At 36.4% G+C, this 27,847-nt stretch overlaps 1 protein-coding gene across 2 annotated transcripts in view; it reads left to right on the top strand.

The window, feature by feature from the left end:
* LOC114463452 (plexin-A2-like) overlaps nucleotides 1–27,847 on the top strand; it is a 123,996-nt gene that overhangs the window by 57,212 nt on the left and 38,937 nt on the right. For both annotated transcript variants that reach the window (XM_028447005.1, XM_028447006.1), the window contains exons 5-12: nucleotides 7,062–7,162; nucleotides 12,246–12,369; nucleotides 14,793–14,946; nucleotides 16,679–16,775; nucleotides 19,199–19,313; nucleotides 20,669–20,869; nucleotides 23,111–23,207; nucleotides 25,195–25,394. In XM_028447005.1, coding sequence (XP_028302806.1) covers nucleotides 7,062–7,162; nucleotides 12,246–12,369; nucleotides 14,793–14,946; nucleotides 16,679–16,775; nucleotides 19,199–19,313; nucleotides 20,669–20,869; nucleotides 23,111–23,207; nucleotides 25,195–25,394 — 1,089 coding nt within the window. The remainder of the gene's footprint in view (nucleotides 1–7,061; nucleotides 7,163–12,245; nucleotides 12,370–14,792; nucleotides 14,947–16,678; nucleotides 16,776–19,198; nucleotides 19,314–20,668; nucleotides 20,870–23,110; nucleotides 23,208–25,194; nucleotides 25,395–27,847) is intronic.

Genomic DNA, 27,847 nt, shown 5'->3' on the forward strand with positions numbered 1-27,847 from the left:
AGGGAGCCGTACATTACAGGAATGATGGGGAATGAGAAGCAGAGTGCAGACTGATTTGGCTGAGATCAGCCGACTCCCGTGGAATAACAATGAGCTCCCATGTCTCACGCACAGTGGAACACGCAGGGTTAGCATGATGATGAAGAGTGACGGCAAAAAACAACACAGTCCATGCAAACGTGTGCGTCTCCTCTCAAAGAAACACACATTCTGAGAACCATTATTAATAGAAAAGGATCAAATCTACTTCCCCCCGCTCTCACAGTAAGCTTTTAGTTTGATCATCACTGAGAAGAGAAGAGCAGTAAACGCCAGCACAAAGCAACCTCACCGAATGTCATTCTCCAGTGGGTGAAGTGATAAATGAAGCTTTAAACCTGAGAGAAGAGGGTTAAAATGCTGCAGGGGTTTTTTCCTGTGCAATCACTCAGAGTAGCACTCTATCAAATGTAGAAGCATTCCTTAAAATCCTCCTCTTTGTGTCTCCCTGTCTCTCCATCCACCCCTTTCACTCCTTTGTTTGTAGGGCAGTGCACTGTAGTGTGACTGCAACGTTTAGAATTGAATGATAATAAGTAATAATATACTATAAGGGTGTAATGATTCATATATTAGATCATCGAATCGATTAATATTCCTGCGTTCCAACTACATTGCTCTGTGCTAGGCAAGTTGGCCTTTCGAATGACAATGGATCTAAAATAATTTAAGAAGATAATCAATGGATTTTATTGATACAAGGAAAGCATGGCAGACTTTCCTTACTTTTAATATTAAAGACGTTACGGTGAACCTAATATTTTTATTGAATGAGTATTGAAAATGAGGTCCGAAAATGTTAACATCCTGTTCATTTAAACTGAAGCGCTGGTTGGACTTTATTCAAATAAAATGTGAATACATTTGTCATTAAATATTGTTTACTTGTTTGTTTATGTCCATAAAATACATTTATAAATGATTCCCTTACAAGAAACAACAGGAATCTATGACACCTCACCTGCACTATACAGTTTACAGCTATTTATTTTACAATCACACTAGTATTTTTTTATTTTGAATAAAAAGTTACTGAATTGATTTCAAGCCACTGAATTGTTTTGGATCGAATCAATCTGAATTAATTAATATCGTCCTTAAATCGAATCGGCAACAACCAATCATAATTACGACTTTAAAAAGAATCGTTACACCCCTAATGAACCGGTATCTATCTCTTATCAAGTTGATAAAGTAAGGATTGTATTTTTGTATTATTTAATCTCGGTTCTTCACAAAAGTTACTTTGATTCCCAGGGTTTCTGGTTTCACATTAAAACATTATCAATGATTTCAAAAGGGAAAAGAGTGAATCCTGTAAATAAATATTGAATATTGAACAAAACCTACTGTATAGGTATGTGTGTGTATTGAAAAATGCCTTATTGTTGTGACAGATTTCATTTTCTATTCTGTATCTTTTCTAAAGCATCGCCATCTTTTGTCAGTAGCTGACGAGCCTCGGGTTGATGACCTTGGGTCTTTAGACATGAACACGTAGAGCAGAACAGAGCAACATGGAACACTTTATTGGCTTTTTACAGCATCTACAGGAAGAGGTCCATGAAAGTATGTTTTGCCAGATGCCAAATTAAAAAAAAATATATCATTTTTAAAAAAAAAAAAAAAAAAAAAAAAAAAAGCATTTTAGAGTAAACAGCTCAGTAAATGGTCATGTTTGTAGAAATTGGATTATATATGTTTGTAAGGATTGAAGACTGCAATTCTTGTGACAATTATTAGGCTTGTAATGAAATAGCTATTTGGAAAAAATTATATACTGTATATATATATATATATATATATAAATAATTAAAAATTGAACTAGATAAATATAAATGTATGAATTTGATGTAATAAGTTCTTAAGCAGAACTAAAATATTTAATTCATTAATAAAAAATAATTTTGAAAAACCCAACATTAATGGTTATTAAAAACTAAAATCAAATAAGAACAAGAGACGGAGAGAAAAAAGAAAAAGTAAAGGTTGGATATTGAAAAGGCTAAGTATAAATAATAAGTATGTATTATGGCAGCAGTGCAGAGAGCATGAAAACTGAAACTCTGGTGACATCAATCATAAAGCTTTAGTGAATCCAAATGAAAGTGTCTGAGTGGTAAACAACTGCTATAATTGTAAGGTTGCACATTAGGGTTTGTGCTGTTCCACATGTCAAAAAGTTGAAGGTTTTCTAATTCTCCCAGAGAGAAAAGTGGAAAATGGTCATTATTCAGCGACAATAGAGAGAAAAAAAGGTCATTCAGAGGCTGTCAAACAAAGATTTATAGACCTGAATGATATTTCTTGCAACAAAGAATCTTTGATAAAAATATAGGCAAACTTCTTTATTGAAGCAGTATTATGAAAAAAAATCACTTTATAATGGTTTTGCTCCATTGATATACATCTCTTTAGCCTCATTCAGAGAGAAGTTGAAAAATTTCTGTTTCCTCCCTCCCTTGTTATTCCACGTTTTGTAAAAAGTCAGCTCCAAACATGCGAGTTGGATTTTTCTCGCCTTATGACTCATAAAGCGAAAACTCCTCCTCCTGACAATTCTCGCTCGCCTTTATGGGATGATGTGACGTGTTTGTGACCCAATACGATGCAGCGGTTGGACAAAACGATGTATTATTACCTTAACTGGACTATTTCTGTGGTCAGACAAGGTGAGAAGGAAGAGAAAGTAACTGTTTATGATTTACTGCTGCTGTGATAAACACACACGCTGAAGTCTACTGATGCATATGCATGAATGCCCCAAAACTATGAAGATAGATATGTTGCAAAATGTGAGAGCTTGTAAAATGTGATGTGAGCTTGTGTATAAAAAATCCACACACACGTGAAATAAATTTAATGTCACAAATGATGAGAAAAAATGTATAGACTGATATTTACACATAAAATTACAATCTGTATAATGTGACGAAGCAGTAAAACAATGAACATGTATGTGAACTGTCTCATAAAATGAAGATTTTGAAGATCTTAGTCACTGCATCAGCTGTCAGCTCTCGATCCTCATCTCCACATAGCGTTAGCCTAAATTTAAACAAGGAGAATCACTCTCCATGAGTATTTTTGTTCATAAATTACTCTAACAACTTTTTCCAAACAATCTGAGGCGGCAAATTTCAGTATTCTGCCTTTACAGTGAAGAAAAATGACTGTTTCGGTCATATCACCGGCTGCTGCGCTAAAAAGACACAGCGCACTGTCTCGAAATCTTTGTTTCTGATTGGTCAATCCCACACATGCTGGAGTGGGGAGCTACGAGCATGAATCAGTTTTGCTACAGACGTCTCGCAAAATGTGTTGCAAAACTCAAGCAGCGCAGATTCACATGAGAAAAGTAGTTTGTGTTTCTGTAGCGGTAGATTGGAGAAGTGAGTTGTGGTTGTAAAGTGTCTGAAAGTGACTTTTCAGAGGCTAAAACTCCAGAAAACAGGCGAGTTTGGGAAAATAAACCTCAAATACTATGTTGTTGGAGTTCTTAAACAAATGGAGATGGGTGAAAAATTGCATAATACTGGACCTTTAATGATTAATGAGAAATCTAGAGCAGATTAAAGTAAGAATTAGGCACATTGAAGCACTAATGTAGATGGATAAAAATAAACATTATGTAAATATAAATATTGTAATAATTATGATGTAATATATGTAATAAATAACCACTGTAAGTTACGGGATAGATACCAAAAGTTTTCAGTGATGTTGACTATAACTGACTTTCAACAGAGCTTGATTTTTAATGTACTGTATGTACAGTACATACTTGTTTATCTTTGCCACCATGTTCTTGATTCAATTTGGAGGAAGAACTCACATCAGCAAAGATAAATTCAGCTCTATCGCACTGTTCTGCGGCATAAACAGTGTTTGTAAAAAAAAAAAAAAAAACTCTTTTCCATAGTTTATTAAAAATGTGCAAATTATAGTTACTAAAAATACTGTTTTGCATAGAGATCAAAGCCACGTCTGTTTTCATGAATATACAAGCGAGTGTGAATCAGGCCTCGTCTTCATTCATTTAAGCTGCTCCTATAATCACAACATCCAATCCCCAGATCTTATTGGGATTCACCAGCTCAGTTTCACTTCTGATTCTGCAGGATTCAGCAGAAAGCTGCAGATCCACACTTTGACTTTTGTAAATGTCACCCTGCTTAGCTGGCCACAGACCACCAGAGTTTATCTGAGCTGCATCATCCCTCCCACCTCACTTATGGATTTAGGGCTCTCCACTCCTCCCTTTGCCATAAAATCATTTTGCTAATGGAACACAGCGAATAGGTTTTGAACTGACGGAAAAAAAAAAAAGCAGAAAGTTATTTTGTAAGAAGCAGTCGTTAATCCATTTTTCCAACACAGACCTGAGAGAGCACCCACTTATGTTATCAGGAGCAGCGGAGACACTCTAATCCATGATCCATTCCCTCATTTGTGATTGCTTACATCAGGAAATGGCTTGCATCATATGACCAGACCCACAATAATGGATAAAATACAGAATAAAACCCCTGGGCTCAGTGTGTAGCTCTACCTTTTTTTGTTAAATGCCAGGCGTCCAAACATTGGCGTTACCTCCTACAGCGGCTCATGGAAAACGTATACGCTTATGTGTTCAACGATATACTGGCAGTAATAAAGTGTGTGTTTGTTCTATAATGTGTGGAAAATACGAACCTATATATTCAAAGAACAGTAGCAGCAAGTATTTCAATTAAAAATATTTTGTTATGAAAATGTAAGAGTAACTGCCCTCTATGAGGGCTGAACGATTTTATTCAAGGGCCTCTTGTCATGTATTTTTCAATGAACTCAAGCAATAAATCAATGTGTTTCATAATAAACATATTCAGATTTATTTAAACTTTAAATAAATATAAAATGTAGATTTTAAAGCACAGATTACAACAATAAAGCAAACAAATTTGTGGTTTTACCTCGTCAACACATCTATCTAACTTCACGTTTCATGAAACATGTAAACGTGTGGACTTCTTAAACACTCTCTGAACTTAACAGGACAGTACAAGACAGGACAAGAAAAAAAAAAAAAAATGCAGCCTTTCACGCATTTCATGACATCGCAATATCGCAAATGCAATTTATCATTCAGCCTTACCCTTTATGGGTTAAAACCCTACTATTACAACTGAATTTTGCTATTGGCTGATAATGATGGTTTGTTAGGTTTTGTGGCTTCTTACATCACGAACCACCAACGTTAGCCCCGCCCCTCCTATAAAACTAGCATCTGTAAACTCGAGTACGTTGGATTAAATAGTGAATAGAGAGCTATAGTGAGTATTGAGTAGCTAGTTAGCATAGTATAGATTGTTCTTTGGAGATTTTATAGAATAGACTGGACTGGGCGTGTCTTAAATGCTCCAGGAGCCCCGCCCATAATCAAGGCTTTTTTTTTTTTTTTTTACTTTCCAGCCTTGACGCATTGTATACTTTTCTGTACTTGGCTGCTAATGTTAAGGCTAAATGTTTTTTTTTTAAATTACAACATCTTGAAAGTCATTCACTTCCCTTTAATTTAGCCTCCACAACGTTATTTTAATGAGATTTGAAGAAGAATGGTCCAATTTTTATTGTTTTCCAAAAAAAAGGTTACACTTTTGTTATCCCTTTTTTTTCATTCAAAAGGGGGTGCAGCAGAAAAAAAGCGAGGAACCACTGGCCTAAACTAAACCATGACTAAAAGCAAACAAAGGCTGGGTATATAAAACAATGACAATTTCATTAAAACACATAATAAATATCCTCAAAGACTTTATTTTGAGTTGGAACAGAAGTTTGTGAATATACAACTTACTGAAACCATTTAAATGATAGTTGTGAATAAACCTGGATCAGATTTGGTTGACTGAATCATTTTGAATGTTGTCAAATGAAACTAGACTCAACAACTAGAATAAATCTCAAAATGAAATTTCATCAGTTTACCCTCATTAACTTTTGGCCTATTATATGACTTTTAGTTGCAGAACTGTTCCACGTGATTGACAACAGGCTAACTAGCAACTCATATTTTTAAAGTAAACATTTGCGAGGTTACATTTGGTAATTTATGTTTAGTGGAGATATTTAGTAGAGATGTTCACAACGCCTTACAACAGTAGTTCCCAACATTTTTCCTCCCGTGTACCCCCTTTGCACATTTGTAAAATCAGGTGTACCCCCTCTTCATATTTAAAGTACCCCCTCCTCAGTTTCACATGGCGTTTCATTCATTTGTGTATCAACAAGCTCTTCTGAATTCCTTCCTTAATCCACAAAATCAAAATGCTAAGCACAAAAAACAGTGCAACTTGATTATGTTATTAGTAAATATTTTCTTTGTCCAATATAGCTAAATAATTATTGTTTCCTAATGTCAGAAGTGTGATTGAATGGCCCTCACAGTGTAAATTAATCCTGTTTCAGTAAATTACAAGAAAGGGCAGTATTTTATTGAGCAATATTATCGTGATTTTGTGTAAAAATGTGTGGCTCTCTCAAACTTTAAGAATAAAACCGATGAGAAGAGGTCCAGAAGTATAGAATACATTTCAATCTGGTTGAATTTTACATTTTTGTCATTGGGAGATTCACTGAGACTGCTGGATTCAAAATGTACTCTGAGGTCTGAATAACAGGAATGTAAGATTTAGGAAAATGTATGAGAGATTTGACTATTTTTTTTTTTAGATCAAAAGATGTAAAATGTGCAAAAACTTTACAAAAAACATATTTCAACAGCAGTGTTGTAGCTATTCTCCAGACTTAAAAATGCCTAATCAAGTGTAAACTCACTAAAATCAGGAAAGTAAAAGCATATTTAGATTTCTATAGGATTTATGTAAAAAGCACATATTTGCATTATTATTTAAACGCTTGTGTTGGTGTAATCCCTTGTTTAGTTCTAGCCAGGATTTATTGTTGCATGTAATTTTATTTCTCTCTCTCCAGGCTGAGATGTTTTTTTTTTTCTGTTTTTGTCGTGTCATGGTATGCTGTAGGTGGCTCAGGTCCCAGTGGAGGCCTGTGATCAGCACAGCACATGTTCCGAGTGTCTGAGCTCCGGTGACCCCCACTGTGGATGGTGTGTCCTGCACAACATGTGAGTCTCTCACCGAACACACACACACGCACACGCGCACACGCACACACATGCACAAATCAAAGCCAGGGGGATTAAAATTACGATTCAACCCTCCTGTATCCTCAAACATTACTAACTCATTTTACCCTTGGGGTCAACTTGACCGCCGCTATATTTGCCTCCAGAAAATTATTTTCAGAAAATTATAGACCATTTTTTGTTTCGGGCACATTGTTTTTATTTGTTGAACACATAATTAACCCCTTGATGATGAAACCTTGACCTGTTCTCTAGCACCATCATTAGGACAAACCTTTAAATTAGAATGAATTAATCTTGAATGATTTTGATCTAAATCAATGGCGTCAAACTCATTTTAGTCCAGGGGCCAAATATGGAGCAGTTTATCTTAAAGGGGCCACTGAATTTAGGTGGAGAAAATAGTATTTTAATCATTATTATGCTCTAGTTTTCACTTCCACGTATAAATAAATGATAAAATATGTATGGAATTGATAATATCAAAGCAATAAGTGACAGATATCAGTCCCTGCAGGATCTTCACTTTCACAAATTTTGTTAGAGTTTTCTTAACAATTTAAATGTAAAAATGACTTCTATAGTGTGATATCAGATATATACAGTACAGTATGTGAGCCCTGCAAAAATTCTGAAGTTTCATTGAATTTGTGTATTAATTTGGAGATATTTCTTAGTTGGAACAACTGAATTAGTTTGTAATTTAAACGATGATTCATGCTTTTTTTGCTTGCTGCCGCGTGCCGAATCGAATGCTCTAAAGGTTCGGATTTGGCCCCTGGGCCTTGAGTTTGACATGTGTGATCTAAATCTTCTGAAATTTACTGACAACATTAATGAGCACAAGAGGATGAAGCCTATTGGTTGTGGTGATGATATGAACCCCAATCAATTTCTGGAGGCAAATATTGCTGGAGTCAAATTGACCCAGAGGGCCAAATGTTTGAGTAATATTTAAGGATAACAGGAGGGTTAATTAATTGTAAATATGAAGCAAAAAAAGTCAACTATTATTATTTTTAATGATAAACATTGAATGGGGTCAAATTGACCCCAAGGACAATAGGAGGGGTAAAAGCAGCTGTTTACCAAACAGCTTTCATGGGGCAATGAATGAATGAATGAATGAAAGCATCAGTGCAGTTAAATAAAACAGACTTGGTGCCTGGACTATTATCAACAGCTGGCAGCACAAACGCACAGCTAACACAGGCTAACACCTGCTAACACAGGCTAACATAGGCCAACACCTGCTAACACAGGCTTACTTGACAGCATGATCCCTCCTAAATAATAGCGTTCAATACAGCAGAACCTACATGCACACCAGCTCCCATTGTCCTTGGTGCACAAGGGCGACTGGTGTTAATGGAGGACGGAGGGATTAAGCCTGGCAATCACAGCAGGTGTACCAGCTGCACCACTATGTACCCCGAGAACATTTAGGACCTGACTTAGCAAAGCTTATCCCCTCCATCTTAATTATCTGACCTCAGGTTAGCTTGGATAACACCACAATATGCAGCAAACGGGATTCAGAAAATTAAAACCATGTTTTGCTGCTGTATTTGAAGCCGACTTCAGTCAGGGATTTACAACCACCTCATTATATGACGTCTGCATTTTTAGCTGCGATATCTTGATGATGATCTGCAATTTTTAAATTGCTCTCCCATTTTTTTTATAAAACCGACAGTGAAGTGAGAATAAACTCACTACAGATCTAAATTACCTCATTTATTTAAGCTACAGTAATGCTTTTTTTCTTCCTTGTGCCAACTGTGTCTGCGAGCCAATTACTACAATGTTTATTTTAATTAGTGTCCCACAGTCTTTAAAGTAGATGTCTGCTCCTCCCCTAAGTAACCTGAAATGAGTTTTAATGCCCCATTCCGCAGAATGAGGCTACTTTGTTTTCCTGTCTATTAAATTTAGATTGTGTGCTACGTGCAGACATCTTTCTCACTCTCCAACCTCTCGGCACGGTGCAGCAAAGCACCCATCTAACCGAGAGCATGGAAAGAAAAAAGCCCAAAGGAAAAGAGAACAAATGGCTCCATCACACAAAACACTGAATAAAAGGGACAACATTGAAAGGCACTAAAGGACAGAGAGATGAAAGGCATCTTTCTTTTTATTCGTGGCACTTCAGCTGATGAGCAGGTAGAAGGTGACTACGGTACTTCTACCTTTGGGATACGAGCCAGAGATATCTATTCAGAACACCTTCATAATTGCAGTGATTACATACTCTTTGAGCTCGCCGAGAAAGTTCTGTAACACCAGCATCATCTGAGAGACTTTTAAGCTTCCTTTCCTGTTATGCACAGCAGATGATGAGTTTGTCATTGCACGTTACAAAGCAACAGAGCAACTAAATTACATTTCAGTTTCATCCCGTCCAAGAAAACATGAAAAGACAATCACACAACATTTATAAGTGCGGTTCGCCACAAGGGCGGCGCCCCTTATTTAGATGATGAATGGGATAACAACAATGGGTAAGAAGAAGAGATAAAAATAAAAGGCAAAAATCAAACTAGGCCCTTGTAGAGAAGGGCAGAGTTTGGGATCATGAAAAAACTCTTCAGCAACATTGTGACAAAAAAACCAACAAACACAACATTCAATTCAATTCAATACAACAGCACGTTAGCACAGGGAATGGATCTTTAGGATAGGTAGTTTACAGGGCAGCCACAGTGTGGCGCTGCCCTTACGGCGCGCCTCCTACTACCAACCGCTGGAACGGAGGAAGGGTTGGGGTCTATTTGTACGGTTGCCGTACAGACAACCCCCGGGTGCTATTGGTACGTTTACCGAAGTACGCTTACGTAGCATCTTAGGGTTTGGGTTTGGGTTAGGTTATAACCCTATATCGCAACAATTTTTAGGGGGTTAGGTTTAGTCTTCGTCACACGACCTAAACTGGCCAATGTGTACGGATAGAATGTCGGTATATTGATACGGCAACCGTACAGATAGCCACGGCCTAAAACGTATTAGAAGTTGATTAATCAAATGTCAGGAAAATGAAGGCCCTCAAAAAGTATTAAAAAGCCTTATCTGCCATTTTAGGAAGTTTTACATCTTCTTGAATATTTATATACATACATTTCCGTATTTGGCATCTATGAAAAATGTTTGGCACTTCTGACCTAACGTATATTTGAATAAACTTGCCTTTGGTTAAATGTATTCCTTCTCATCTTATCTGGGTTCTGTTGAATGTTTGTGCTGCATAGGTTTAGATTGTAAACTTACAACTGTTTGGTATGTTAAATGACTTATTTTATATATTTATTTTGATCAAGAAATAACTAAACAGTGTCTCGCATCTTCAAATTCATAGGCATCTTATGCATTAGTTTACATGAACGAAAAGGAGTAGGAAGAAGTACAAACTTAGCTAATCAACCCCTTTAATTTTTTCTAGATTTCCTAACTTAAACGTTAACAAAGTCTCACTTTACTAACACTTAATGTACCACATCCCGCAACTTTTTACTCCAAATAACAAGCGAGCACCTTGTGATAATTATTTATCAACATACCTCAAAAGAATACTTTTTTTAATGCTTCTTTTTAAACAGAGTTATGCTCGGAATTATTTTAAATTCAGTACTCAGTCTGTTCCACAGTTAAACTCCACAGATGACGATGATGATGCAGAAGCTTTTCATAGCTGTACGAACATTCAGATCTGATGTCAAAATGTGTTGCTCCAAGCAGTGATAAGGTTTTAAGATTTTTCAGATAAGGTCTTAAAAAAAGTCTAAAAAGGATTGCTGCATACAGTATATCGCGTCGTTGCAAATTTATTGACACATAAGAAAATTTGCTATGCAGTGGTTAAAAGTACCGTAGAAATGCCTGTCCATGAATAAAGCTGACTAACACAAAAATAACTAAACATTATTGTTCACTGTTGAATGGAGGATAATTAATAAGTTGGCAACTCCTCAACCTAGGGATGGGCAATTTTACCTAAAAAATAATCTCAGATTTTTTAAAGAAAAATTTAAGTTTCAAATAGTTTTTTGGGGTTTTTTTTCACCTAAAAATGACTGCAAACATCAGATATATTGTCAAAAGTGCAACTTTATTGCCGTGATTGTCCTCAAGAGTTCAAATGCATAAAACAATCTAAAAATAAAAAGTAAATGAGGCTCTGTCATTCAACAATTTCAAGCTTTAACCCAGGTTTAAGCAAAAGTGCAACAGCAACTTTACAGTAGCTTCAATTTTCTGATAAAGAAATCAGAAAACTACATATTTTATAACATATAACATTACAATTAAACAATTAATAAACTCTTCCCTTAGCATCGCAGCATAGTGTGAATAATAAATGAAACATGCCTGTAGCACACATACAGCCTACTCAATAGGTAAACAAATGTAAACAAAGAGGGGGCGGGCTCACATGGCGCTACAGTAACCCACAAGGACGGAATGTGAAAAAGTCAGAAAAAACTGGTGGAATAAAAAAAAAAAAAATCATTTTTTTTTACAAAAACTCAAATTTGCAAAATAAAAATCAGTTAAATTGATTTTTTGCCGAGCCCTACCCCAACCTAAAGACAAAAGTATGTTATGAAAAGTTAACAAAACCATATGACGTAATATAATGGCAGTTGTAATTTTTCTCAAAACTTTTCTCAAGAAACTGATGATATTTTATTTTCCAGCTTGAATTAGACAAACCAGTTTTATCACCACTGCTTGCTTAGATGATCAATTCAAGCCTTTTTATGGCATATATTCTGTTTATGTACAAAATAATAAAAAAAATAACTCACGAATGGTTTGAGGAAGACAGCAATAACTTCAAGTCGTTCAAGTTTGTGCTAAAGTCGAAACATTATTACCACTTTGCTGTTTTCGTAGGCGTTAAACTTTGGGGTAAATCAAGACCATTTGTGGTGAATGAATGGAGGCTAACTACGCGTTGGATTGCCATTACCTTTAATGAGACGTTTTAGTCTCATCAGCTGCTAGAAATCACCTCTGATTGAATTTCATTATTATTCTCTAACCACGACTTGATGTTTCTCCGCAGGTGCTCCAGGAGGGATCGCTGTCCCAGAGCAGAAGAGACTTTCCGTTTCGCATCTGACATTAACCATTGTGTGCATGTGATTGCTCACCCAGACAGCATCGCTGTCCCAGCACACAGTGTCCCTGTGAGTTTACTTTATCCCTCCACCAATCATCACTCCATGTCACTCACAATGTCAGAGTTTATGAGCAATCACAGAGAGTAGCCACGTGGCACACAGAGGTTATTGGTTTACAACAGGATAGTCCACCCTGTATTATGTCTTTTTATTTTGAATTTAAAACACAAATTGTGAGGTTCAAGACAAATGTAGCGTAGCACAACTAGCTTCAATTTTTTTTTTAGTTTAGTTTGCTGTTCTGCACAACATGATCTCACTCAAAACGGATCAACAATATTGATCATTGATAGGCTGGAACCAGCAGCTGGTTAGTTATAGCTTTAGTCAGACCAAAGGCTTTGCTCATATAATAATGCTATGTATTGATTGTCAACCCCTATTTTTGGGCAGCCCCCCAAGGCAAATGACAGAAAAATACACAAAACAACTCGAAAAACATACCAAAAATACATTAAATTACTCCATAAATACACTAAATTACTTACATATAACAATATGACAACGGAAATTTATAAGATTACTTGCAAAACACACAAGACAACAACAAACGCACACTAAATGAGAGGAAAGTACGACCATACGACTGGAAAAAACATACACTCCAAAAATAATAAAATGAAGAATGTACAAAATTACTCACAAAACACACAAGATGACAACAAGAATACACAAAGGGCCTATACTACAAAGCTGGATTTTTCTCTGTTAGCGGGCTTCACCTAACCAAACATTGTCGGTCAGACAGAAGCCGTCCTACAAATCTAGATATCAACTCGCTAAGTTAAGAGAGTTTATTTCAGCCTGGCTACGGGCGAACTCTAGAGACAGAGGAGGAGATTACAGCGTCAGACCAATCACACACACGGATAAACTGTGGAGAGCAAATTACGTCACAATTGAGAAAAAATTCTTTAAAAATATGAAGAATTAAAATCCATATTTTAGCCCAAAAACAACACTGTTGCAGCAGTAAAAGCAGCAAGGAATTAATGCAGGAATTAATGAGTGTTAATGCTTAAATTAGCGAGATTATCAACTGAGAATAAACAGACACTCTGATCAGTTTCACCTTCTTTTTTAACTTGTCCGTGGAATATATTTATATTTTACAGTATATATCTTACAGGACTGAGGCTCTTTGCATCAACCCAGAATACATGAATGAATGAATTAATTTATCGGTCTAAAAGCGCCCGATGCACGCAGGCTTTATCAGCTGACTAATTTTACTTCATGAGTCCATCAGATATAAATCTATATGTTTCCTATAGGATGCCATTGGCAAATGAAAAGATTGCATGGATGTCTAAATATTCTCTCTCCTGTCAGCGTCACATCAGAGCCACACAGCGACATGTTCACAATGATTCTCCTTTGATTGGTCAGGTCGTTTTCTTAGAGAACTGATTGGTCAGGAGGCGGGACTTTAGTACTCACTCAGATCCTAGCCAGAACAAAACCTAGCCCCGACCAGGTTAGTCGTTCAGCCTAAGTTACCATGGTGATTTAGTTCGCCAGCTTCGTAGGACAGCACACACTGATTGAATCCCGGAAGTTAGCGCGATAAGAGCTAATCTAGCTTAAGTAGCACGGGCCCGATATGATTTCCAAAACTCTCGAAACAACATCAAAAACACACTAAATACCTCCAAAAAAACACAAATCAACAAACACACTGAATGAGAGGAAAATTTACAAAATGACACAAGTAGATACAAAATGACAACAATATCTGTAAATAACAAAAAAAAACACACACACAAAACAACAACAAACACACACTAAATGTGAGAAAAATATACAAAATGACAAATATATACAAAATGACAACTAAAATATAGTAAATGACTAAAAAAACACAAAACAACACATGAGAGAAATCTACAAAAAGAGAATAAAAATACAGTAAGTGACTCAAAATCTCACACAACACAACAACAAACACACTAAATGTAAGAACAATGTACAAAATGACACAAATAAGCTACAAAATGAGAATTAAAATACATATAAATGACTAAAACAAAAAAAACACAAACCAACAACAAACACACAAAATTAGATAAAAAAGTACAAAATTACACAAATATATACAAAATGAAAACTAAAATATACTAAGTGACAAAAAAAACCCCACACAAAACAATAACACACACTAAATGAGAAAAAGTACAAAATGACAATGACAACAAAAGCCTACAGAAACCCTTTGCTTTTTCTGTGTCATATTGGTCATTATTTTAAAAGCTAATGTTAATGTTGAGAATGTGGCATTGTTTCTTGGCCCCCTGCTGTGATAGAAATGGACATAGAGCCTCACTATGTTTCCATTTGTTGCTATTACTTTCATACATGGTGAAATGTTGCATCTTTTATCTGTAATCTGGTATCAGAGCTTTAAATATGGTGTATTTCCCCGTTTCCAGCTTCTGCTTGAGGTAAATAATGTTCCCGATCTTTCCATCGGAATAACCTGCTCGTTTGGCCAACAAGCACAAGTGGAGGGCCACATCAATGGAAACAGGGTTATGTGTCTTTCTCCAGCTGGAAATGAAGTTCCTCAGATACCAGAGGGACAAGGTGAGCTCCAGAAACAAACCTGTGTCTGAAATTGTGTGGAAGTGCCATCATGTCCAAGTAAAGCAGATATAAACAATAAATGAATGTATATTACCTTTCAGTAGAAAGTCACGGCTGAAACGTATAAACTGGGACAGTTTGCGGAGTTGCATAAGGCTGTAAAAAAAAAGCACAAACATCTATAATCCTTCGATAAAAGCATTTCTGATGAAAACAGTTAAAAGACTTTCCAGGAACGCATACACCAGGGGGCTCGTCACACAATTGTGACAAAATAATGAAAATTTTCTTTTTGACCTCCTTCCTTCCTTTTTTGTGTATTGTTTTGGTTTGTTTAACCATCCTTTACCTTTCTCCTTCTCTGTCCTCCCTACTACTTACATTAGGGACCCTGAACGCATCTCAGGGAACATGTTAATTTAAACTACTGTAACTCCGCTAATATTTGCTCTATCTGAGAATTTCCACCAGTTTCTGAAAGCTAAGGATTTCATCTTTAAAACAAATGTCATGTCAATTACTCACAGATTATATAATCATTAAAGAAGCCGATTTGTTTGACAAAATCGTCACACACGAGGAAAAGAGAGAAAGGATCAAAATCCAAGAGAAAGAAAGAGAGATTATGAGAGACCAAATAGTGGTGGATTTAATTGAAAAGGTTAGTTTTAATTTCTAGGAGGCAATGTTTCTCATTGTTTTAATGATTAAGAGATTTTAAGGCAAACTCGAGGCCCGGGGGCCAAATCCAGCCCTTTGGAGCATCCGATTCGTCCCGCAGGAGAAAGCGAAAATGACAAAGAAAACATGAATAATTGTATAAATGAAACTCAACAGTGCTTGCAGGTGCTCAGAGTTTTCCCTGTGATTTGATCACATGATTTCAGACATTTTTAACATTAAATTGTTGAAAGAAATTAAAATTCTTACAAAATCAGTAACATTTTCCTGAAATTATGACATAATATTGCCCTTAATTAAATAAAAATTGGTCACAAAATCTTGGGAATTTAAAGTGAAGATCCTGTTGAGACTGATATCTGTCACTTATTGCTTAGATATTGTTGGTTTCTTACATATTTTGTGTTTTATGCATATGTAGAAGTGGAAACTAGAGTACAATAATGATTAAAATACTATTTTTTCCACCTAAAATCTGTGGCCCACTTGAGATTAAACTGCTCCGTATACGGCCCCGGAGATGAAATGAGTTTGACACCCCTGTGTTAAGGTTTATATGAGATTATAATGTATAATAAAGGTGATTGACATGAGTCAAAACTGATTTACGATTTTGTTTTAAGAGAAATTAATTTTTAAACCGTGACAATAACAACCCATTTATTTATTATATTGTATTTAGCCGTTATAATGTAGATTAAAAAAAACCTAAAGTACTTTTTGAGTATGTCGAGGCCCAAGTGTCCTTTCATGGACAATGTGAACATTTTTAAATCAAAGTTAAAGGCACTTTTTTTCTCTACTGCGTATGATTGAGAGACAGATTTTTGGTCATGTTGTTGATATGTGTTTGTTGATGATTTTACTGATGATTTTGAATGTCCTTAATGTGCTTTACATGATAAAATATTCAACAGCTTAAAATGAGTTGCCTTGTGTATGAAATGCGCTATACAAAAAAATTTGCCTTGCCTTGCCTTTATTTTGGAAATCAAAATATGGTCACCCTAACTTACATGGATGATAAATTCTTCCTCCTTGTGTCTGTCAGACTGGGCTGGTGTAGAGCTTCGACTGACCTCTAAGGAGACTGGTCAAATGGTGGCCAGCACCGAGGTGAAGTTCTACAACTGCAGCACGCACCACATGTGAGTAGTACGTCGCCAGCCACGGCCCCTCCCCCTCAAACGTCCCCAACCCCCCACCCACCCAACCAACCACGACCTCATTAGTGACTCGTGGGTGGCTTAGTTTAGGCCAATGATGTACTGGTGCTCACAGCCCCATTTAAGATGGGGCCATTACATTACCTCAGCGTTCAATTTATCTGTCTGGTTTCATTTGAATCAACATAAAGTGTTTCCCTTGCTTTGTTTGTTCCCACTTAGCTTCAAATGGCAGTTTATTAGCGGCTCAACGCTTACATCTTCATACACAGCCAAATACAAACTCTCCTACACATTAAATCATTCACATTTAAATCAAGATTTTTATTATTTCAGGAAAGAAAAATGATTGCAAACGGAACACATCATAACACCTGTTTGTGTTTGGAATACATCAGACAACAAGTGAATACTTCTGCCTTAAAGTTGTGTTGTTCAAAGCAGTAAGAGAGTATTATCCCCATAATAAACAATGCGATAAACAACGTGATATATTGCAATAACAATAATTACAAATTTCACCTTTACAAGCTTACAAAAATGGTATGAAATTCAATTTATTTAATTGTGTTTATTTGAGTGAGAACAAGTAAATGGTAACTAACTGTAATTCAAATACCAATATCAAAAACAAGTGGTATGTTCATCAAACTGATAAACACATTTAAAAAAAAAAAAAAAAAGTTTAACTTTTGCTTCTACATCAGATTCTGATAAGTTCTCAAGTTACAAGCTAAAATGCATTCACTGACACCTAGTGACAAGGTGTTTGCGTACTTTGCATATGTTAGTGCAATAAATGTTTTTTTTTGTTGTTAAAAATCATTTTAAAAAATCAATTTGAACATTTTTGCATCGACACGATAATCTCGCAATGAAATATCGCGATAAATCGCTGGATTGATTTTTTCTTACACCCACAGTAGACAAGGGTTACTACTAATTAATATTGATATTAATAATTGAAAATGTATTAATATCTGCATTATGCATTACAGTGATCTATTCATGTGTTGGAAATAAGGTATAAAATGAGCAACTGCAGCCTACACACATACAGTATATATATATTTTTTTTTTTACCAGCCTATAAATTGGAATTAATGAAATAAAGAGATATGTACTTTGAAGTCTGACTGCAGGGTGTCATGGGTAGATCAAGCAAAGTAAATTGAAAAGCATGTGATTCAAATGTCATCTATTTAGCTCTCCTTAACTGTGCATTAAAGCTGCTTTGACTTTGAGCTCTTATGCAAATGTCAACCTGATTTCTTCCAACAGCATTAATATGGCAGTAGGAGTTTGGAATGATAATTTTAAACACCGATAGAAAGGTGGATCATATAAAGATGAATGCCACTCAGCCCTATTTGTTGTTTTAATCAAATTATACCTATTCAGTTTGCACATCAACTCTGACCATCTGACGTTCACATAAAAACCTCCATGTTTTTATTAGTGAAAGTGATTTTATTTGGTTTCTTTGCGGTGATTTCCTTCACATGCACATTTCATGGTCCTCCACCTCATTTGTAAATTGTTTAAACTCTGGCCTTGGCAATAAACAGCTGTGTTTTTTTCAAAAGAGTATTTGATTGATGTAGAATTCCTAACCAAACAGGAATGCCACCCACCAGGGTGGGGGTCAATTACATTTTTCAGTTACAATTACAGTGACAAACTTTTTTTCGAATTACAATTAAATTACAATATTTTTTTTATCCTCAAAGTCCATTACAATGACATTCTCAATTACTAAAGTTAAATTACAATAAATCATAATTACTGAGCCTGAAATAAAAAACCTAATAAAAGTTAACCTTCCTCTTGTGTTAGCTTCCTGTTAGCATCTCTAATGATAACGGGGTCTTTAACCAGCTGTAAAATACACTAAAAACAAATATGTATTCTATATATTGGTTACCTTGTTATTCTGCCTAATTAATAAAAAAAAAAAAAGGTTTTATTTTTTTCAATAGTTTTGGTCAGCCCTCAATTCGTTTATTTTAAATGATAAAATGTGGGAAAGCTTGATATGAAACACATTTTAATAATTGTTCACTACATATGTGTAGAACTGTAACATGGTTTCCCAGTTTTGAAAGTTACAATTGACATTTTTTAAAGAATTTTCATGGCAATTACAATTACAAAGTCAGTTATCTAAACTCAATTACAATAGCAACAGATTTTAAATTACAATTACAGCTATAACTACGCCATAATTGGAATTAATAATCAATTAAGGGATTACAATTGACCCCAACCCTGCCCTTTATGCTTCAGTTTACAGGCAGCCGTGACGATATATCAATCAAGTGTTTTTCCTTTCTACTCCCATGTGCAGACGTGGAAACGTAGCCCATCACAGCTTGCCGTCATTTGTTCATTTCCTCCTCTCCTAGGTGTCTGTCCTGTGTAAACAGCACTTTCCGCTGCCACTGGTGTAAATATCGCAACCTGTGCACTCACGACCCGAGCAGCTGTTCCTTTCAGGAAGGAAGAGTCAACGCCTCGGAGGTACATCACCGCAGTCACCAGGCACGAAACTCAAGTCCAGCTTTTTTGAAAGAAAAATGACGTGTGGCTCTTTTAGCTGGAAGCCATCGTTCCATTATTCATAACTACACACTCACTATTTCCTCACACTCCACATTCAATCGTGTGATTGCCTCAATGGTAATAATATCCTCATTAAAATCTTCTAAATAATTCAAGAATGTAAAACTTGGTCAAATATGATTTATTTAGTTTTGACAAGGTAAGCTCTTGATATCCTTGAGTGACCTCATTTTAATTAATTCACTGAACACAGGTAAGTTGAGATTTTGGCGATGGATGGAAGGATGTTTAGAATTTAACATTAATTATTTATTTCATTTTGATGAGCGCTATGAGATGGCTATTATTGTAATTAGTGCTGTATAAATAAAGTTGAATTGAATTAAATTAAGGAACGCTTCACAAATTTGTGTACAATGGACTGGCGCCCTGTCCAGGGTGTACCCCCGCCCAGCGCCCAATGAGAGCCAGAGATTGGCACCGGCAGACCCCAGCGACACTGATGAAACAGGAATAAGTGGGTCTGATGGATGGATGGATGGTTCTAATAATATTATTAAACAATTTTATATAATTAAACATTAACTTAACATTTGTAAAATATTTTTTGCTTTAATGATATAACAGAAGATAATGCTTCAAATTAGAAAAAAAAATGTCAGAATACATTTTTTTATTTATTTTTCCAAGTTTAAACATTTTGTTGTTTCATGAAAGAAAAAAAATATTTTACAAATTTAAAATACTTTAGTTAATTGTTCAAATAATAGCATTAATTTAAATGCATTTAACTTGCTTTTTTGCACAACTTAAATCTGGAATCCCTCTTAAATAACATTATTATTCTATTTTTTTTTTTTTTAATTTCTCTTTGTGAGCTCAATGCTTTGGTTTCATGGAGTTTATTTTTTATTTTTAACATTCTGGTCTTTTGAATATTTATATTCATGTATGGATGTCTTGGAAATGCCTGTGCATGGTTGTACACATAGTGGGATGGATGGTGTGAGATAAATGAGTAAATTCTATAAAAAAAAATACCCGCAAGCTTTAAAAAGCTTTCACTAAAGAAAAATCTAATCCAATGCAATAGCTGGATTAGTGTTTTATTGAACCCATTAACCCTTTTTCTGATACAGTACTGACATGTTTGGATAACACATTACAGCAGATTAAAATTGACAGTCTAATAACTTATGCAACATGAAAAAACTGATATAAAATTGTGCAAAAGGCTCATAGCACTGGTTATAGAAATATAAAGCATGTTTTCTTTCTGGAAAAAATAAAACTATCATTTGTGTTTTTCACAGGACTGCCCACAGCTTCTTAACTCTGGAGAGATTCTGATTCCTGCTGGTGAAGTCCGACCCATCACCCTCAGGGCTCGTAACCTTCCCCAGCCGCAGTCGGGCCAGCGAGGCTACGAGTGCGTGGTGAACGTTCAGGGCGTCAGCCACCGGGTCACGGCGCTGCGCTTTAACAGCACCAGCGTGCAGTGCCAGAACAGCTCGGTATGACCTCGAATAATCAGTACTGCTCGCGTATAGACGAGAGAAAAGATGCAGGATGCATCAGCATCAGTGGCATCGCCTCAGGTGTAGAGTGTAGTGAGAAAAATGAAGTAGTGAGAACTATGTGTAACAATACTGTAGGAGTAAAGGGAACGTCAGAATACAAACACACAATATTAGAACTATTTGGCACTAATGCTCAATTTTTGTTAACACATTGTAATGGTTGACTTCATAAACCTTAAAATCTGCCTCAAACTCAAGGTCCTGGGGCCAAATCCGGCCCTTTAGAGCATCAAATTTCGCTGCTGGGGAAAGTGGGAAAAACAATAGAAGAAACATGAAACATTTTGTTAATCACAAACTAATTGAGTTGTACATATCTCAGCCCCTCCAAATACACACATTTTTATTAAAATCCACAATCTCAGTTTTTTAGTTCTTATATCACATTACAGCAGTCATTTTTCCATTTAAGATTGTTGAAAGAACACTCAAATCATTCCACGAAATTTCCCCAAATTCACAAAATCAGGTACATTTAAAGGAGCATAGGGCAGGACGTAGAAATCAGACTCCATAGTGACACCACTGTGGTTAGTGTAACTGCAGCCATCAGCAATGCTGCCGCGGGGGCGCGCAACCCGTGTGTCATTTGTTCATTCGTATTTTTTCATTATGTAACAAAAACTTGAAAAACGAAGAAAACACTCATTATTTGATATTTGTTTCAAAAAAACAAAATGAAAAACTGGAAAACGCCTTGTTTTTCAAATTCAAGCTCTTTTGCTTCGGTACAGAAAACGAAAAACGAACACCTTTAATCGTTTTCTCCATTACCAATTTGCCAAAGTACGTGACCCGGAAGTGTACTCTCATCCGACGCTAACGGCTATGCTAACGGCAGTTCGGCATGACAAGATCGCTGCTTCCAACTGTCCTCCGAAACGTGTCCTTTTCGCTTTAGCTGGTGTTGGGCACAGAACCTCCTCACGGACATTTTGGAGGATTTAGAGACTCCTAAGTGTTGCAAAGCTAAAGATATCTCGGAATGTGTAACGCTTCACTTCCGGGTCACGTACTTTGGCAAATCGGTAATGGAGAAAACGAATAAAGGTATTCGTTTTCCGTACTGAAGCAAAAGAGCTTGAATTTGAAAAACAAGGCATTTTCCATTTTTTTTTATTTTGTTTTTGCAAACAAATATCAAATAATGAGTGTTTTTTTTTTCGTTTTTCATGTTTTTGTTACATAATGAAAAACGAATGATACACGGATTGTGTGCATCAACTGTTTATCACTGGAGCACAGCTGATACTGTGGATAGAGGGCGGATACCCGACCAAACAATGACAGGACCCGATGGCACCGTACGAGTCGGGTTGGGACAGATATTTAGAACTGGTGGTCGAGTTCGGTCACATAGTGTCATTTGCACGCAGCGTTCGTGCTTTCCTGCTGCAGCTGCTGTCGAACCTGAAGAAAGCAGCTTTATCTGTAACAGTGAGAACTGTGATAATGGGAGAATGGAGCAGAAGACAATTATAAAGGAATACACAGTTTCCATGCCAACAATTCAGAGATTTTTAGAGACCCTCTATCGTGCTACTGACTAAACTTCCTGGTTAACTTCAAAACAAGAGCCCTATTTACAAAAACTAATTGATGACAAGACTTTATTTTGAAAAGGGGATGTTTAATTTTTAGCTTGAGGCCGACCCCATGACGATTTTACGTTCCACTCGCAATGCATCATGGGGCGGTTGAGTATGACTAGTGTCCCCAAAGTGCATACTTACAATATGTCCCAATATAGTATACATCCAGGTAGTTCTTGTGTACTTAATCTTTCCATACTATCTAATGTGAACGTACTACAAACTCCTTGTGACGTCAGACTTAGTATGAGTAGTACATTAGTATGACATTTATAACACAGTCAGAATTTGTGGCAGTAGGTTGGATTGAGAGAATTTTGAATAGAGAGGTATAGTGAGTATTCAGTAGTTAGTTAGCATAGCGTAGATTGTTCTTTGGAGATTCTTTAGTATAGACTGGGTGTGTCTAAACTGTTCCAGGAGCCCTGCCCATTTTCTAGGTATTTTTTTTTTTATTTCCCAGGGCTTTAGTTTAAAGACACTGGAGAATATTCTAGAAAAGATGGATGTTAAAAGCCCTGCAGCACTTCCTCTCCTCCTGAATCACCTGAACCCTCTCTCACAGTTTGTTTCCACTTTCCAGTACATGTATGAAGGTGTCAGAATAAGTGACCTGCCAGTGGACCTTTCAATCGTATGGAATGCCAATTTCATCATCGACAACCCAGAGAAGATTAAAGGTACCAATGCTACAGCAAACCTTTGTAGACCACTCAGTGCACAGGGGACCAGCAGGTCTAAACAAAAGCACCTCAAAGCTCGTAAAAAAAAAAAAGCCTTGGGATAAAGTTTTCAACAGCATGAGATGTTATCAAAAAGCAGCCAAGGCTGAACAGGGTGAAGGAATAACCGGCATGTTTGCACAGCCTGGCTGTTGCTGCAGGTCTTTCCTTTTAATCTGGAATTAAGGAAGGTTGTTTGCCTGCTGTCATGTTCAAGTTTGAATAAATCCTTGTCGTCAAGGAGACGGATAGAGGAAGCTATGGATCATAAAGTATTGGGTATTAAAGGGATCCTCCACTGTTATTACAAGTTTGGCATAAAATTGTTCAAATGTACAAAACGCATTATTATGCACCATATTCATTTTATTGCCTTTTAAAAATGGGACTATTTTACAATTGTAGAGCCTATGTTCCACCATCTTAAAATCACATATGACGTCACATGGCCCCATTGCCTGTAAACATTCCATTGTTTCTGCGCTCAGTCCATAATTTACTCACCAACGTCAGCCACGCACTGGGAGAGTAATGGCTCATTCACACCAAACGCGTCCAAAGCGTCAAAAACGGCAGGTGTACATTCACAATATATGGTGCCGGCGCCTCCAAAGCGGCCGATGCTGGAGTTGGGATTGTTGAACTTTTGGGGCATATCACGGCGCGTCAACCAATCAGGAGCGTTCCTCAACCGTGGCATATTCAGAATATTGAGAAGAAGAAAAAAAAACACTATCCGGAGGCAGAGACAGATGGAGAGGTGCTCTTCTGCTGGAATAGAGCGCCTGTTCTTGTCTGGTAGGGGATGTGAGCACAGATGCAGGTCAGCAGGTCGTCAAACTGGGCACGGGAGAGACGGAAGTAGCGCCGACAGCGACTCTCGTCTGAGCGCAGCTCTGGTGAATCCAGAAATGGCGCCGAGAGCCACTCACTCAATAATGTAGAGTCGATGAACGGCGTGTTCAGCAAGGAACTCCAAACTTTATTCTCCATTCAATCACACTTCTCTATAGCCCTCTAACATCACAGTGAGTCACACCAAAATACATCTGACCGTAAAACACAGCCTTCTCAACTCAATGGATTATGTCGTCACGTGACAGAACAAGCATGCGTAGAATGACCAGAATTAATTTAATTGGAATTAAACATTTACAAAATTGAGGTATTACTCCATTCAATATTAAAATCAGAATAAACCAGCCGCCTAATTCTGATTTAAGTTTAATTTGGAATGGCCATTTTCATTTTGGAATTAAGGCGTTTACCTTTAAAAAGGATTTAGTTTTCATTCTGAATTAAAGGGAAATTAAAGCTCTCATGTAAACGTGGCCATTGTCCACTACAAAACTGCAGGTTTGGAACTGTTGGCCCCTTTTTTTTTCCAACAGTTTTTAATCCTATTTTGGTAAACAAAAGATCTTTAACTTATCCTGATTATTTAGAGCTACCAAAAACAGCACAGATTGGCATTTTGACTGAAAAATCTCCGAAATGAATTAAAAATTAGGCTGAATGCTTCACTCCAATAGAAAACAATGTGATGTTTACAGGCAGTGGGCCTGTGTGATATCATCAATCATGTTATTTTTGAGATGGCGGAACACAACCTCTTAAACTGTAAAGAAGTCCCAATTTTAACAATTAATATGGTGTTTAATGGTGTAATAATGTGTTTTGTTAGGCATAGATCTTCTAGTAAGTAGATTTTAAATACTTGTAAAAACAGTAGAGGATCCCTTTACGTACTTTACAATAATGGTGGAGATGCGACATACAGGAGATAATAAATGGAAAGTCAGATCGATGTGAGTTGACAAATCCACTCTTTTGCAAACTTTCTAATAGGAATGCCTTGTTTACAAAATATTTCCATAAATTAAAGCATTACAAATGTTGCAGATTAAGTCCTGATTAACATCTGATATTCTCTGTTTCGGTGCAGTTCACCTTTACAAGTGCAGCGCCCAGAGGGACAGCTGTGGCACGTGTCTGCGGGCCGAGAGGAAGTTTCAGTGCGGCTGGTGTAGCAGCGAGGGGCGATGCACCATGAGGCAGCACTGCGCCCCCATCTCACCCTACGTCAGCCGCTGGCTGGACCTGTCTGCCCGGGACGTCAAGTGTACCAACCCACGCATTACAGAGGTTTGTGTCATGACAAAGTGGAACACAACTGTAAAAATGTGATTAAATAGTCAGAAATTGTGTGAAGAATGCAACAAATATTACTACCTTAGCCAATAAAGATCTATTCCAATGTAAATCACATTTCTGACATGGTTTATCTACCAGTATGGCTTTATTTCTTGAAAAAAAAAGGTATTTTATCAGTATGAAAGGACATTCTTTCATGCAAATCCTCAAATATTTAGCCAGCCACCACTGAAAGCAACAGAATCTGCTTATTTTCATCAATATCAAAAACAAAATCCAATCCTACCCCGACTCCCCCTTTCCTATTCCCTTCCTCCTCACCTAGGTGTAACACTGCCCTCTCCTTTTATATTCTCCCTTTAATAAAGTTATTCTAACCCTTCCTTAAGGAGGGCTGGTGAAGGTCACAAATATGATAAAAAAAAACATGCATTGCTGTTATGAAAAGATTGCACTACATATAGTGTTGACCTTCGACAGCATGTGCAGACAAGAATTAAATAAAAAAAAAAAAAACAAAATCCAATAGCATACATTTCGTCATTCATCACTGATAAAATGCAGTTAAAATAATCACGTCAAACTGTAAGAAAGAAAGAAATGTATTGCTCTAAAGGTAATATGAAAGCCATAGAAAGTAATTGCAGACTAACAAGAAAGCTTTTGGCATTTAAAGATTGACCGGAAGAAACTCCCTAATATTGATAACAATAAATTCATTATTATTTGTATTTTATTTGACCTTTTCCAGGTGTTCCTTCACCTGATATGATTCCACTTTTTTGCTCCATGCCAGCTAAACTCTCCTGGTACTCGACAGATAAATACAATTTGTCTGTATGGAAATTGTCTTTTTCTGTCTTCGGTCGCCTGAATAAAGCTCAATGTTTCAGCCACAGAGATACAATATTGTTTTCCACTTCAAAGAGCTGCAAGCGTCTCATGTCCCTGTCACATTATTAGTGTTTCTGAAGGAGCCTCAGTAAAAGGAATTGACCAGCATCTGCTGCTCCGAGTCACAGAGAATAGGCTTTGCTCTTGTTTTGCTCTTTATAGTCAAAGGTTTTTCTACTGGGATGGTAACATTGACACCAGAAAATATATATGATTTGCTTTACTGACCTATTCATTCCCCTTGGGTTTATATTATTGTGGTTAAGACAGGGAGGGTGATGAATGAATATCAAATCCTGCTGTTCTCTCTGCACTCAGGGTTGTTGTAAACAAGAAAACAATATGACCAACAGAGAAAGAGACAGGGAAAAAATAAAAACATTCCAGCTGACAAAAATATAAATAAATGACTAAAACAAGACAAACAAAAGCAAATAAAAATTCAAATGAGGAAGGGGCGTACATTCAAACTGAATTTTAAAAAAAAACATCAAATACCCCAGATTGTACGAATTCTATTTCTAAATACCAGTAATACCTATTATTCAAGGTTCAACAAGTCAAGATCAAAATAGTGACTTTATTTTTTATTTTTTAAATTACCCTTTTTGGTAGTTTTACAGCATTTTTTTTTTAAATCCACTTTAAAAATTATACCCTCATTTAGGACCAGGATAATCCAGTTTGTTTTTTTTAAATTAATTTTATCTTTATCTTTATCTGTTTTTACACCTCGAATAGATCGTATTTGATTTCAGAATCCTTCTTTCCTTTTTTTTTTATAAACCTATTTATGTCAAATTTGATTATCGAAATCTAACAACTTGTCCCTAACATTTATAGAATACAGTTATATTTGTCATTCAAAACACAAATATTCTAATGTGTATGGTGCAAATAGTTTGTGTAACTGGACAAGAACAAAAAATAAATAAAATTATGAAAATACATATAGAAAGTTAGCGCCATATATATTTTATTTGTGTAAAATTGGAACTGATGCTAGTTTGATGAGTTAAAGGTACAGTATGATGCTATTTTTCACCCATCTCCGTTTGTTCTAAAAACCCAAACATATTATTTGTTTAGGTTTATTTTCCCAAACTCTCCTGTTTTCCAGAGTTTTAGCCCTCTGAAAAGTGACTTTCTGAGCAGTTCTAAAAACTGGCTTTTTTGGGGCCTACCTATGGCTATTCATGAGTAGGCGTGTCTGTAGACGCTGACTCAACACAGCAGCTGATCACTAGCGATTTTCTTTTCCTATCCGCACACTTATTATTTTCGGCCATAAAACTGCACATTACAGCAAAACACATGCCTATTTAAGTGGCTATTGTGATTGTGAGTCAGACAAACGCTGTTTCAGGGTGTGCGTGCAGCAGCAGCAGCGGAGTCGCTGAGTCAGCTGCTTCAAACAGCTGCTATGCCGCTTTGTTCTCCTCCTCTCCACTACTTATTACAGAAATAGTCAATTTAAGATGATAGTAAACTGTTTTGTCCAACCGCAGCATCACATTGGGTCACACACACGTCGGATTATGTCAAAGGAG

The sequence above is a fragment of the Gouania willdenowi genome, chromosome 5 (genome assembly GCF_900634775.1).
Source record: "Gouania willdenowi chromosome 5, fGouWil2.1, whole genome shotgun sequence".
In the NCBI taxonomy this organism is placed as follows: domain Eukaryota; kingdom Metazoa; phylum Chordata; class Actinopteri; order Blenniiformes; family Gobiesocidae; genus Gouania; species Gouania willdenowi.